The sequence below is a fragment of the Schistocerca piceifrons genome, chromosome 4, assembly GCF_021461385.2.
Source record: "Schistocerca piceifrons isolate TAMUIC-IGC-003096 chromosome 4, iqSchPice1.1, whole genome shotgun sequence".
In the NCBI taxonomy this organism is placed as follows: domain Eukaryota; kingdom Metazoa; phylum Arthropoda; class Insecta; order Orthoptera; family Acrididae; genus Schistocerca; species Schistocerca piceifrons.
The window spans coordinates 72,739,794-72,752,901 of record NC_060141.1 but is presented as its reverse complement, the minus strand read 5'-3'; the positions used below and the strand labels follow the sequence as shown (position 1 = coordinate 72,752,901).

Sequence of the window (13,108 nt, the reverse complement as noted above, 5' to 3'; positions counted from 1 at the left end):
TGTTAGACCCTGCTCAGTTAGTAATTTTTGTTCATGGTGTAGATATTGAGTTCAACATAACAGAAGAATTATTAGCGTTACACCTATTAAAAGGAGCATCAATTCTTTACTGTTAGATTGGTGCATAAATTTGTTGCATTTTGTTTTGCATGTTGGTATTCCAATTCCTATGGATTCATTTATCAAGTTTCATTTTCTATTTGCAGTTCACTTTTGCTATTTGAGATAGGGAGTGGAATTGTGGACGCTAGATGATAGACTGTCAAGTGGAGAAATCTGAATGTTTCTAACGTATTCTTCCATTTGATTTCAACAGAGGGATAACAACAGTAAAGGCAGCCAGAAATATTTGTGCCTATGGAGATAAAGCCTTTTGACAGAGCATGGCAAAAAAATTGTTTTCTCATTTTAAGGAGTATTGTTTTGACATTAGTGATTCTCCACATTCAGGAAGACCTTTCTGGTTTGATGAAGATCATTTTAACGCATTAATCCACAATTATCCACACCAGTGTACTTGAGAATTGGCAGATGTGATGAACTGTGATCGTTCCACCATCGTGTAACATTTGCATGCAATGGCTAAGGCTCAAAAATCGGGTGTATGGGTACTACATTCTCTAAGCCAAAATCACAAAAACAGTGGATGGCCATATGTGCGTCTCTGCTTGCTTGTCATCATTTGGCTCATGAACAACACTGTGTGTTCCTATTCTGTACTGTTACTGGTGTACCACCATACAGTGAGACCTTCAGAGGTGGTGGTCTAGATTGCCGTACACAGTAGTACCTCTAATACCCAGCAGAACGTCGTCTTGCACTGATGCATGCCTGTATTCTTTGAGGCATGCTATCCACAAGTTCATCAAGGCACTGTTGTTACAGACTGTCCCACTCCTCAACAGCAATTCGGTGTAGATCCCTCAGAGTGGTTGGTGGGTCATGTCATCAAAAAAGAGTTCTTTTCAATCTATCTCAGGCATGTTTGATAGGGGTTAATGTCTGGAGAGCAGGCTGGCCACTCTAGTCGAGCGTGTCCATGAAGACAAATGCCTCCCCAATATGCTGGCGATATGGTTGCACTATTGGTTGGAGGATGGCATTCACGTATCATACAGCCATTACAGCGCCTTCCATGACCACCAGTGGCATTTGTCGGCCCCACATAATGCCACCCCAAAACAGCAGGGAACCTCTGCACTCGCTGGACAGTGTGTCTAAGGCATTCAGTCTGACTGGGTTGCCTCCAAACATGTCTCTGATGATTGTCTGGTTGAAGTCATATGCGACACTCATCGCTGAAGAGAACATGATGCCAATCCTGAGCGGTCCATTCGGCATGTTGTTGGACCCATCTGTACTGTGCTGCAAGGTGTCATGGCTGCAAAGATGGACCTCGTCACGGACGTCGGGAGTGAAGTTGCGCTTCATGCAGCCTATTACGCACTGTTTGAGTTGTAACACGACGTCCTGTGGCTGCATATAAAGCATTATTCAACATGGTGGCGCTGCTGTCAGGGTTCCTCCAAGCTATAATCCGTAGGTAGCAGTCATCCACTGCAGTAGTGGAGTGAGGGATGTCATTTACAGTTCCTGTCTCTCTGTATGTCCTCCATGTCCAAACAACATCGCTTTGATTCACTCCGAGATGCCTGGACACTTCCCTTGTTGAGAGCCCTTCCTGGCACAAAGTAATAATGCGGACATGATTGAACCACAGTATTGACCGTCTAGGGATGGTTGAACTACAGACAACATGAGCTGTGTACCTCCTTCCTTGTGGAATGACTGGAACTGATTGGCTGTTTGACCCCCTGTGTCTAATATGCATTGCTTATGCATGGTTGTTTACATCTTTGGGCGGTTTTAGTGACATCTCTGAACAGTCAAAGGGACTGTGTCTGCGATACAATATCCACACTCAACGTCTGTTTTCAGGATTTTTGGGAACTTGGGTGAAGAAAAACTTTTTTTGATGTGTGTATTTTGGGGAAATCAGTCACTGGCTAAAAAAGTACTGTGTGCACAAAAAAGAGCCTTAAAGATCATGTGTGAAGTTTGTCCTAGAGCCACATGCAGGAATCTTTGTAAGACACTTGGAATCCTTACATCCACTGTGCAATATATATCCTCTTTGATGTGCTTCATAAAGAAAGAAATCCATTTTTAAACTGAATAGTGAGCATCATAGTCAGTGAGACAAAAAGAAAACATGATATCTGCTATGAACAGACAAATCTAAGTATGGTACAGAAAGGAGTCCATTTCACTGGCTGTAAGATTTTTAATGCCCTCCCTTAAAAAATTAAGTGTTTGGTAGAAGATGAACTCTTGTTTAAAAAAACTCTAAGGCAGTTCCTATTACAAGGATCATTTCATACGATAGAAGAGTTCCTGAACTACAGTGTTTAGAGTTTCTTGTATTGTTAACTGCAAATATATGCTCAAATCTACATTTGTAATCCTGACTATTATTTATTGTAAACACATAATTTGCAATATTTAATTTCTGTAACACATATTATTATTTAATATTTATTTATGTCTCAAAATTGAATTTCTGTAGTAGAACCTAAGATACTGCTTACTGTAATATGAAATCAGTTTGTTTTGTTTTTATGTGCCACTATAGATTCCTGTCATGTTCCATGTCCTGTGATATTGTCACAACATGGATCATTGGAACAAGAATTAAATAAATAAATAAAATGTATAATAAAGAGAGGCCATGAGGATAAAATTAGAGATTCAAGCCCACATGGAGGCTTACCGGCATTCATTCTTCCTGTGAACTATTCGTGACTGGAACAGGAAAGGGGGGAAGTGACACTGGTAAACAAAGTACCCTCTGCCATGCACTGCAAGGTCTCTTTTGGAGTATAGATGCAGATGCAACAACAGCATGGCTAATGTGGAAACAGTATTAAAAAATTCAGCCCACTGGTTTATCCTCACATCCTGCCACATCCTGGATTCATCCCACATTAACCACACTAACACTCAACCTTCCCCCTTTCTTTTTTTAACCTTGTTTCTCTTGCTCCCTCTTTTTGGATTTTCCCGCATCTCCTATTTCACTTTATTGCTAGTTCTTAATTTCACTATTCATTCCTTTTCCTCTTAATCCATTTTTACTTTTGCCTCTGTCCTTTCATAATCCACTTACGTTACAAGTAAACTATAATAGAATAAATCAGTTCTGCACTATACAGTTAGATAATAATTAGAATAAAATTATTTCTATTAAATAATTGTCTGGACCCAAGCTGGCCCACTGCTCCCTCTCTGTGGCACTTTTCCCTTCATCTTCGCAATCTTTTATCCATCCAACTAAAGGATGACTCTCACCCTGGGTCTAAGTGACATGTCCCTCTTTTTCTGGGCTTCCCCAGCTTACACCTCTACCAATTGTGAGGAAGGAACTAGCATTTCTGAAAGCTAGGACAGCTTTTTGTGCTTGTGTATGTGTATCAGCGGCACTTAGAATTTTGAAGTGAGGTATTGCTGAGCCATTGTGTCTCCTTTAACATTATATCTTCCTCATACAGATTTTCATTATTCTGCAGCAAAAGCTATATTTGATTTCAGAAATGAAATCCTGACAGATTTAGACAACAAAGACCAACCTGTCTATTATCTGAACTTTCTGAAGTCTTTGATTGTTCAGATCATAGAATTTAATTTAAGGAAACTAAAATGTCATGGACTTAATTGCCATGACTCTTTCATGGCTGAGGTCTTACTATCATAACACAAACTAGAGGACCACCTTTCCCAAACTGCATCCCAAGAGTGAAACTAAATTCAGTACCTAGGAACATAAAATATGGAGTCCCAGAAGGCTTGGTGTTACATCCATTTTAGTATCTAAATTGTGTAAATGAACTTCCCATAACTTAGGACAGTTCAAAGACTTCATTGTTTGCTTTTGACTCAGATATATTAATCACTCAGTCATGCCAGGCATCTGAACTACATCCCGACTTTGCAAACAACTATGAAGCGTATCACAGGGGATACTTCCCATTATGCCATGTATTAAGGATTCTTCCTGTTCCATTCAAGTATGGAGTGTGGGAAGAATGACTGTTCAAATTCCACTGTGTGATTTGTAATTAATCTAATCTTGTCCTCACAGATTAATGAGTCACTGTTGGAATCAGTGGAAAGAGAGAGATTTATTAATATTAAATATAAATTTGAACAACGGAAATTCCAGGCTGTGAGGCATAGCACCTTGCATCATGCCTATTCAGATGGGATATTACAGCAGTGATTAGACATGCAGTATGAGTCACATGCAAGACAAGTGGTATCAGATGGCTCAGGTGTATGTAGTATCTATATGATATGGTAGAGCTCACTAGCTGACAGACATTGTTTGAACTGCTGTCAAAATACTGTCAATTTTATTTCCAGTTTTGTTTGTTTGATTTTCTAATTATTTATTTACTACTACTATTATTGTGTTTGATTATGAGAGTGAAAGAAGGTGTGAATGTGAAACACTGTTTTATGTAAAGCTTTTATTCTACACAGTGAAGTAACTGGTCATGTGAGGAATATTCAAGAATGACATGTGTGTTAGTCATTTGTACTGGGGAATTTATTATAAACTATTTCATCACTTTATGGTACTGGGGAAAGCAGATTATAATTTCTGTAAAGTACTTTTGTTAAGAGGGAATTAAATTTATATCTGTGGATTTTCAAAATTTATTTATGTTAATTTACTGTTCTGATGCAGTGACAAATTTTGATTGGTTCTGTATATATGTATGGGATTGAGCAGGCTTGATGCTGCTTTCCATCTGTCTGTGATGTTTCTCTTCCAGTGAGAAATTAGCATATTCACATGTTTTTAGGGAACTAGAAGCTTCTTTTGTGTAGAGAGAAGAGTAGAGTTAGGGCTTTGATCTCACAGTGATCAGACCTATTAATATGTGCTCCATTGAAAATTGTTAATATTGTGATATTTTGGTACCAAAAATGTTTGAGAAGTGCTGTAAAGTGTGGAAGAGAATTTGAGTTAATGTACAGGGTGAAATTCAGAACTTTTGCTGATGTTTAAAGTATCTGAACACTGTGAGGCATGTTGCTTACTCACGAACTTGAACAATTTGTTCCATGGGACTGAGACTAGCAACATTTGAATGAGCAATTCTAAAAGAAATGATCCGTTTGTATACTTTCTGTGAAGGATAATTCATAATTACCATAAACTGGCTACAGTTATGAATGAGGTGTACGTGTGAACTTTTCAGACATTGTACAGCTTAGAGTAAGGCTTGGTAGTAACTGGTGTATGCAAGCTTATCATAATAGAATGAAATATTATGCACAAAATACTTTTATTTAACTATTCCTTCCACTGATAAAATAATTTTTGAGGTTATGATGTGTACAGCTGTTTTTTCTATAGCTTTTTCTGGCTGAGAACTTCAGGTCAATAACTTCAAGGACGTGTGCGAGTATCAAGAAATTCACCACCAGGTGAGTGAAACTCTGCAAAGCACAACACCACCACAGATGGAAAAATAACATCATGAAAAGGATAGATCGCTACTCACCTTACGGACATGACACTGAATCACAAGCAGACACAATGAAAAGACTGCTATATATTTAAGCTTTCAGCCAGAATGCCTCCTTCCAAAGTAAAAAACACATTCACAGCCACACACGTAGAACTCACACACACATTACCTCTTGGACTGCCGGCCGCTGGTGGCCGAGCGGTTCTAAGCGCTTCAGTCTGGAACCGCGCGATCGCTATGGTCGCAGGTTCGAATCCTACCTTGGGTATGGATGTGTGTGATGTCCTTAGGTTAGTTAGGTTTAAGTAGGTCTAAGTTCTAGGGGACTGATGACCTGAGACGTTAAGTCCCATAGTGCTCAGAGCCATTTTTGAACCACTTGGACTATTCATGGTCACCTGTGTGAGTTGTGCTTGTATGGATGTGTGTGAGTTTTCTACTTTGGAAGAAGGTCTTTTGGCCAATACGTCATATGAATGGCAGTATTTTCATTATGCCTGCCTGTGATTCAATGTCTCATCTACAACCTCAGTAGTGATCTATCCTTTTCATAGTATTGTTGGATACAAATTTAAGTGTTAAGAAAGATTTTCTGAAGGTATTTGTCTAAAGTGTAGCCTTGAACAGAATTGAAATGTGTATGATAAACAGCTCAGACAAGAAGAAAATACAAGCTTTTGAAATGTGGTGCTACAGGGAAATGCTGAACGCTAGATTGGAAGTCTGGATAACTAATGAGGATCCAATGAATCAAACTGGGGAGGAAACACATTTATGCTAAAGCCTGACTTATAGGGAGGACTGGCTGATAGAACACATCCTAAGTCATCAAAGAATTATCAGCTTTAGTAATGGAAGATTTTGTGTGTGTGTGTGTGTGTGTGTGCGCGTTGGGGGGGGGGGGGGTGGTAAAATGTAGGGGGAGACCAATAAGCAAATTCAAATGAAGTGATTACGCAGAAATGAAGAGGCTTGTGCATCATAGACTATTATGGAGAGCTGTATCAAACTGGACTTTGACAGAAGACCATCAAATCAACAGTAAATGAGGTTAATGACAGCCAAGCAATTAATTTTGGAACTGTAGATGGATTCAATAGAGGGAAATGAATGTTTCCATACATTATACAATATTATGTTTGTGATACATTCTCTAGTTAAGAACTGTTATCAACTGCCAGTAACAAACTTATTTTATTATTTTATCGAGGAATCATCTCACAGTGATATCAAAACTGTCATCATACTTGTTAGTGCAGTGAAAATAAACAGGTGAAATATAAATATACACAGAATATAGAAATACGTTTTATGAAGATTTTCATTAGACAAGACAAGTAGTGTAATGATACTACTAACAAAGCTGCTAAAATCTCTGACATGTGGTGAAAACAAAATTGTCCTTTTTATTTGCTTATGATTTCTGACTGTGACTGTGACTTGCAACATAGATGGTCAATTCAGTTAGTGAATCTTTAATTTCTGTTTACCAAATGTGAGTTGAGTTTATTAACTTCTATGATGTGTTGACAGTAATGGGCAGATAAATATGCGAATAGAAACTCATATCAAGGGCTGAACAGTTTCCACTGTGTGGGAGAAAACATGAAAACAACGTGTTCCACTCTACATCACCTGGATGCAACAGCAACAGTAATTTAATGTGACTGCAGTAACTTCTACATTTCTAACAGGCTAACCAGTATTGTAACTAAGTCCAATGACAACATGAAGTACATAGTATTCAGATGTCACATTTTACAGTCAGTCTCTCTCCTACCAATGGTCCTTACCAGTTTACAGTGCTACAACAGTGACTGGTATTGGACACTGGTACTACATTAGGTACTTGGATAGAAATGTAATAAATTAATAATTACCATTTAATAATTGTCTTTTTTTTCACCCAGCTGATGTAGAGAGTGGAACACACTTTTTAAATGTATTTCCTGTAGCACAGGAATGGTATGTATCTCGGTATTCTCCTATTCAAACCACTATGTAGCTTTGTCACCTACACAGGAGTTAATAAGTCACATTTATGAAAACCCCATAAAGTCATAACTATTTAGGGACTGTCACATGTATAGATATTATGAATATCAACAAAGAATATGAAAACTAACAAGAAAAGGACAATCACAAGACATTGGTTACCACAGTCTCAGGAATGAATAATTACAGAACACTCAATTAATGTACAATAATGGCCTTGTAAGACAAAAACTAGTTCACAAGATATATACTTACAGTAGAGAATTCACTGTTGGCATTACAATATTTAAATATGACCAAATAAAATATTTTGTACTCATAAATGATGCAAATAATGATGGTAGTGACTAATGGGAAAAGGAAACCGTATGATTGCAAAAAATGGTTACCTTATTTTTAGTACCTTATTTTATATAGTGCCCCACATCTTTAGCTCATTCAGTGAACAAAGCTACAAACATCAACTGGAGAAAGCAAAATGGTATTGATAATAACACAACTTACCAGTTGCAGAAGAGTTTGATACCAAGATACACCATTGCTCCTATAGTCATCACAATAATACCAGGTATGATTAGATCCCTCACAGCATCAAATTTGCTGCCTAGAAAAATCAAAACAAAATTTCAGTTGAATGTAAGTTATCCATAAATTTTAACAGCTACTCATTATAGATTAAAACAATAAATGATGTGCTGTTAATTATGTAAGTTCATTTCTCACTACAGAACATAATGACTCCATCCACTTAAAAAAAAATTTAAAAATCACTGTGTAAAGGAATGAGTGATGGTTGAAATGATACTGATGATTGTTAGTGACATACTCACATTTTTTTATCTGCTCCTTCTTGTCTGAGTTATATGTTTGTGTTGTTATATCTTAATTTATTATCCAAGTCAGTTAATATCTGTACAGCTCTGGCAGTGACGTCTTTATCAAAAACACATGTGCCTCCGTAAAGGGAAAATTACTGAAAAGTGAGCTCATTTGGTAGCTTTCCCTCTCTAACATGTAATGCTTAGGACACTTGTTCCACAGGGAGGAAACTGGTGACGGGAAACAGCCACAATTCACGTGACATCTCTGTAACTTGGCTGGAACGGACATACCAGACCCACTCCTAGGATCCACATGGATATCTAGCTTGCTGGAGATGCCTTACACCCTGCCCTCAGTAATGAAAGAGGCAAACCTGAGCAAGATGGTAGAAATTGTGGATCAGGTGTTCAAGCCGCTACTTTGCACGTGTTTACTACATACTTGGCAGATACACATTGAAGGACACCACCTCACATCTTGCTGAGCTGACACATCAAGTTGCAGTCATCAACATATACAAATGATGAGACTGCCCATCATCATGTGGGTGGCACAGTGTGCGAACATGCCCTCGACAGACCAGAACATGTTTTTGACCGAGTAGGTACAGGTCACTGGGCTTCTGGACATGAAACTGAATGGCAGCCTCTCACTGGTCTACCAGCAGCACAAGCCTGGGAAACTACTGCAACATTTAGGGGTGACAGATTGACCACTAGAACGCTGTTTCTGCTGGATACCAGCTCAATGTGAGTGTGTGTTTCACAGATGTCTGTTGTGAGAACTGCAGCTGGCTGCAAATTATGACTTAGCAGCTGCGAATGGTTCACTCAAAGCTACATATCAGTAAACCCCTGAGTCTTTGAAGAACAGAATTCCCATTTATAAAACCACTTTAAAAGTCTGATAACTTCACAAATGAGTTAGCATGAAAACATTTTATGTTAATCACAAGCGAGAAAAAGTTTGAAATTATGCTTGAAGTTTGTTCAAAGTTGCCATGGGCTGTGCTTATGAAACACCAGATGGATATAGCCTGGGTAATTTAATTTGCAGTGGCAGGTCAAGCAAAATTTAACCAATGTGCTACAGCATGATGACATAGCCTTTTTTACTTACAATGGCAGTATTAATAACTAGCTTGAATATATTAATTTTATGTATTGTTTAAATATACTGAAATTTTATAATTAATTAGCTGTACCCAGCCATGCTTTGCCATGGTTCAGTGTGGTTAAATGGAAAAGAGAAAGCACATGTTTCTAATATGTATGCTAATTTGATGTATGGCCTAACCTGCTTCTCTCCCCTGTCTCTGTCCATCTCCACCTCCCTCTTTCTTTGTTCACCACCTCCTCCTCTTCCTCCTTCCCCCACTCTCTGTCCATCACCTCCTTCTCTTCTCTCTGTCCACCTTCTCCTCCCCCTACCCTCTCCATCTCCTCCTGCACCTCTGTCTCCCCCTCTCTCAGTCCATCACTTCCTCCCCACTTTCTCTCTCCATCTCCTCCTTCCTGTCTTCTATGTCCATCTGCTCCCACCCCTCTGTCCATCTCCTCTTCCCCCCTCTCTTTCTGATCTTATGCTTTGTTTATTGTTAATGTAATTCATATTCTGCAGTAGTAAATGTTTATTACAGTAATGTATGAAAACCTGAAGTCAGTCAGAAATGTACATTTCAAGATTTATGGTAACAATGTTTTCCTTTTATATGTTACACATATTTATGTATGCATTGTATGTAGTAGAAACATACAGGTATTAATAAATTAGGTTCTTAAAAACGTGCCCCTATTGGAATTTAACATTGTATCAAAATTTCAAAGCAACCCGTTAAGGACTAACCAAAATTTACATTTTTATACCATTTCCACTGTTATTACATGTATATTACAAATATACCAGATGACATTTCAGTAGGTACCAGTATATAAAAACATTTGAGTATTTGAATACAATGGTGTGTAAAATTTCAAAACAATCCTGAAGAACTTTTGGCGATTTGTGATTTTGAAGAAACAACATTAACTTTTTTCTTACATAGAAAATGGAAATGTTCCTAATAGCAAATCTCTTAAATTTTTTGGTGATTACTTTGAAATTTTGACACAATGTTCCATTGGTACATGTGTGTGTTTTTATTTATCTATTTTTTAAATACATACAATACATAAATTTATATAAATTTAATAGTAGGGAAATGTTCTTACAAAAAGCTGAAAGACCTATGTGTGCATGTATTACACATCATGTATTAATAAGGAATTAGGTATCTGAAAACACATTCATATTAAAATTCAATGTTGTGTCAAAATTTCAAAGCAATCAGTTAAGAACTTTTGGAGATTGACGATTTTGAACAAACAAACATTTATATTATTTATTTATTTACGTTTCTGAGTCATCAGTCTCCTGACTGGTCCAATGCGACCTGCCACGAATTCATTTCCTGTGTGAACCTCTTCATCTCAGAGTAGCACTTGCAACCTACATCCTCAGTTATTTGCTGGATGTATTCCACTCTCTAGCAAAGAGTAAAGGAGGTTCTGGCACATTTTTTATATCAAATTGATATCAAACTAATTCTGTAAACTAATTAATTGATGAATTAATTACTTCTTACACCTGATGATATGGGTTTTCCTTGGCTGACACATGTCCCCTTCCCCCACCACCCCTCTGGGAAATCTCTGCCCCTCCCCACATGTGCAAAGAAAATGATGGGGGTGAGACTATGTTAGGTCCTAAGAGAGGCATAGATTTAACCTGGTAAATTGTGATCTCAGCACTTCGATACCCCTAAGAAGGTGAAAGATTTTACATGGCAAATTACGATCAGTCATATGTAGGATATAGATTTACATGGGAAACTGATTTTTCTAGAGCCACAGTCGTCAGGAGGAGGTATTTCTGATGTTTTGCTCATTGTCAAATATCACCAGATTGGAGCTACAGTCATAACATTTAATTGTAATCATGCTGATAAATGAATTGCTGGTTTCTTAGGACGACTCTGCCTGGCACCCGAGTGCGTGGTGAAGGTAGCCAGTGAGTGGAACGAATGGATATTTCTTGTGAGCCGCCACTAAACCTCCCGAACTGGGCAGGCGGGGTACAAGCATGCAGCTGACCTAGTCGTGTTGCTCTCTGTGTGAGTGAATGGCGAACTAATACTCAGTATGTATTGGGTTTGTGTGTGTTGTGAATATTCTCTGATTTTTATTTGGAAATTTGGGATGATTCGGTATAGTGAGTGTTTGCACTGGAAAATTATTCCCTCCTACATAAATTGAGCAGTTGACTGCTTGTACCGCCACTCTACACATTTCACCATTTTTATTTGGTTGAGAGAAAATCGACTAGGATGTTTTGTTTGCGTTTAGATGGTAAAACACAGGCAGAAGAGACATTTGCTGGTTCTCTAGACATGAGAAACACTTATGATTATCAGTATCAAAACCTTAGTCGGGTTTGTAAAATACAAGGATGATCTCAATCTGGGATTTTTTTTTTTGTATCACTGACACCGGTATACATAAAGAAATTATGAGTGGAACTACTAGTTACCTCTATTTTCGAGGTTTCACGTAAAAATCTTCGCAGACGAGATAAGTTTCTAGTTACTCGGTGGTTTGGAGCACATCCCACATAATGACCTCGCTAAAGCTTTGATTCTCTAGAGACATAATTTCCATTCTTTACTTTCAGAAGTATACTGTGCAAGTGATCGGCAGCATACTGCCACGTGGTTGGCATCTTAAACAGCCATGTAAATGGTATGATATTCTGGCAAACCACATGAAAACACATCAAATTCTGGAAATTTTCATATGCTACTCGATGATTTCAGCATAATATCGTCATCTGGTGTCTTGTGAAATCGGATATTGCAGCTGATATTGGTAAATTAATTCGCGACTGTCAAAGCGTTTTTCTTCGACAGAGCTCAGAAAGTAGATATCCTTGAAATAGCAGATCCTGGAGATGGTCGTTACTCGTTGCAGAAAACATGACAGCAAGCAGCCCCAGCCGGAAACAGTACTGTTAGCAGACGCCTTTGGGTAGGAGAAACCAGCCCACCCTTTTTGTATACCAGTTCGGACAGTGGCCATTGTCCTCAGAGGACGCTCCGATCAAGTATTGTGCTAGTGTGTATGGGAGCACTTGTCTAGGGACCGTTGGCCACAGTGCATGACTGACAAGCCTCATGGGGGATATCTAGCACTGCAACTATATATGGTGCATGTGCTTCTGTTTTTGAGATCTATATATCTCTGCGGTATATATAGGAGTGCCTGGCAGTTGATATCTATATGCAAGATGTGAAAGTGATGCTTTTATTGGTGCAGGATAGGAAATGTGTTTACTACAGCTACTCAGCTATACGGCATGGTGGTGCAATTGTTTGTGGTGATATGGCATTGCTGGAGACTGGTATCACGCCGAAAAAATCAAGTTTTCTTTGACAGCACCAGAGAAGTGTAATTGACTAAGTGTCTTTGGCAATAGTTTCTGTATTTCATGATCTGTAGATCGCTTTTGCAGGGTTGAACTGTCAGTGCAATATGACTACAGTATGTTTTTTTCTGATCTGTGGAAAAAAATAGTTTTCTGCTGAAATTCTCGTAATTTGTCCATCTGCAGAAAGTATTGGACAGTGCTCCGACCGAGCGGGGTGGCGCAGTGGTTAGACACTGGACTTGCATTTGGGAGGACGACGGTTCAATCCCGCGTCCGGCCATCCTGATTTACGT

At 38.4% G+C, this 13,108-nt stretch overlaps 1 protein-coding gene across 1 annotated transcript in view; it reads right to left on the bottom strand.

The window, feature by feature from the left end:
• Window positions 1–13,108, bottom strand: part of LOC124794816 — a 552,259-nt gene that overhangs the window by 28,865 nt on the left and 510,286 nt on the right. Inside the window, exon 4 of the mRNA XM_047258475.1 lies at window positions 8,037–8,136. Coding sequence (XP_047114431.1) covers window positions 8,037–8,136 — 100 coding nt within the window. The remainder of the gene's footprint in view (window positions 1–8,036; window positions 8,137–13,108) is intronic.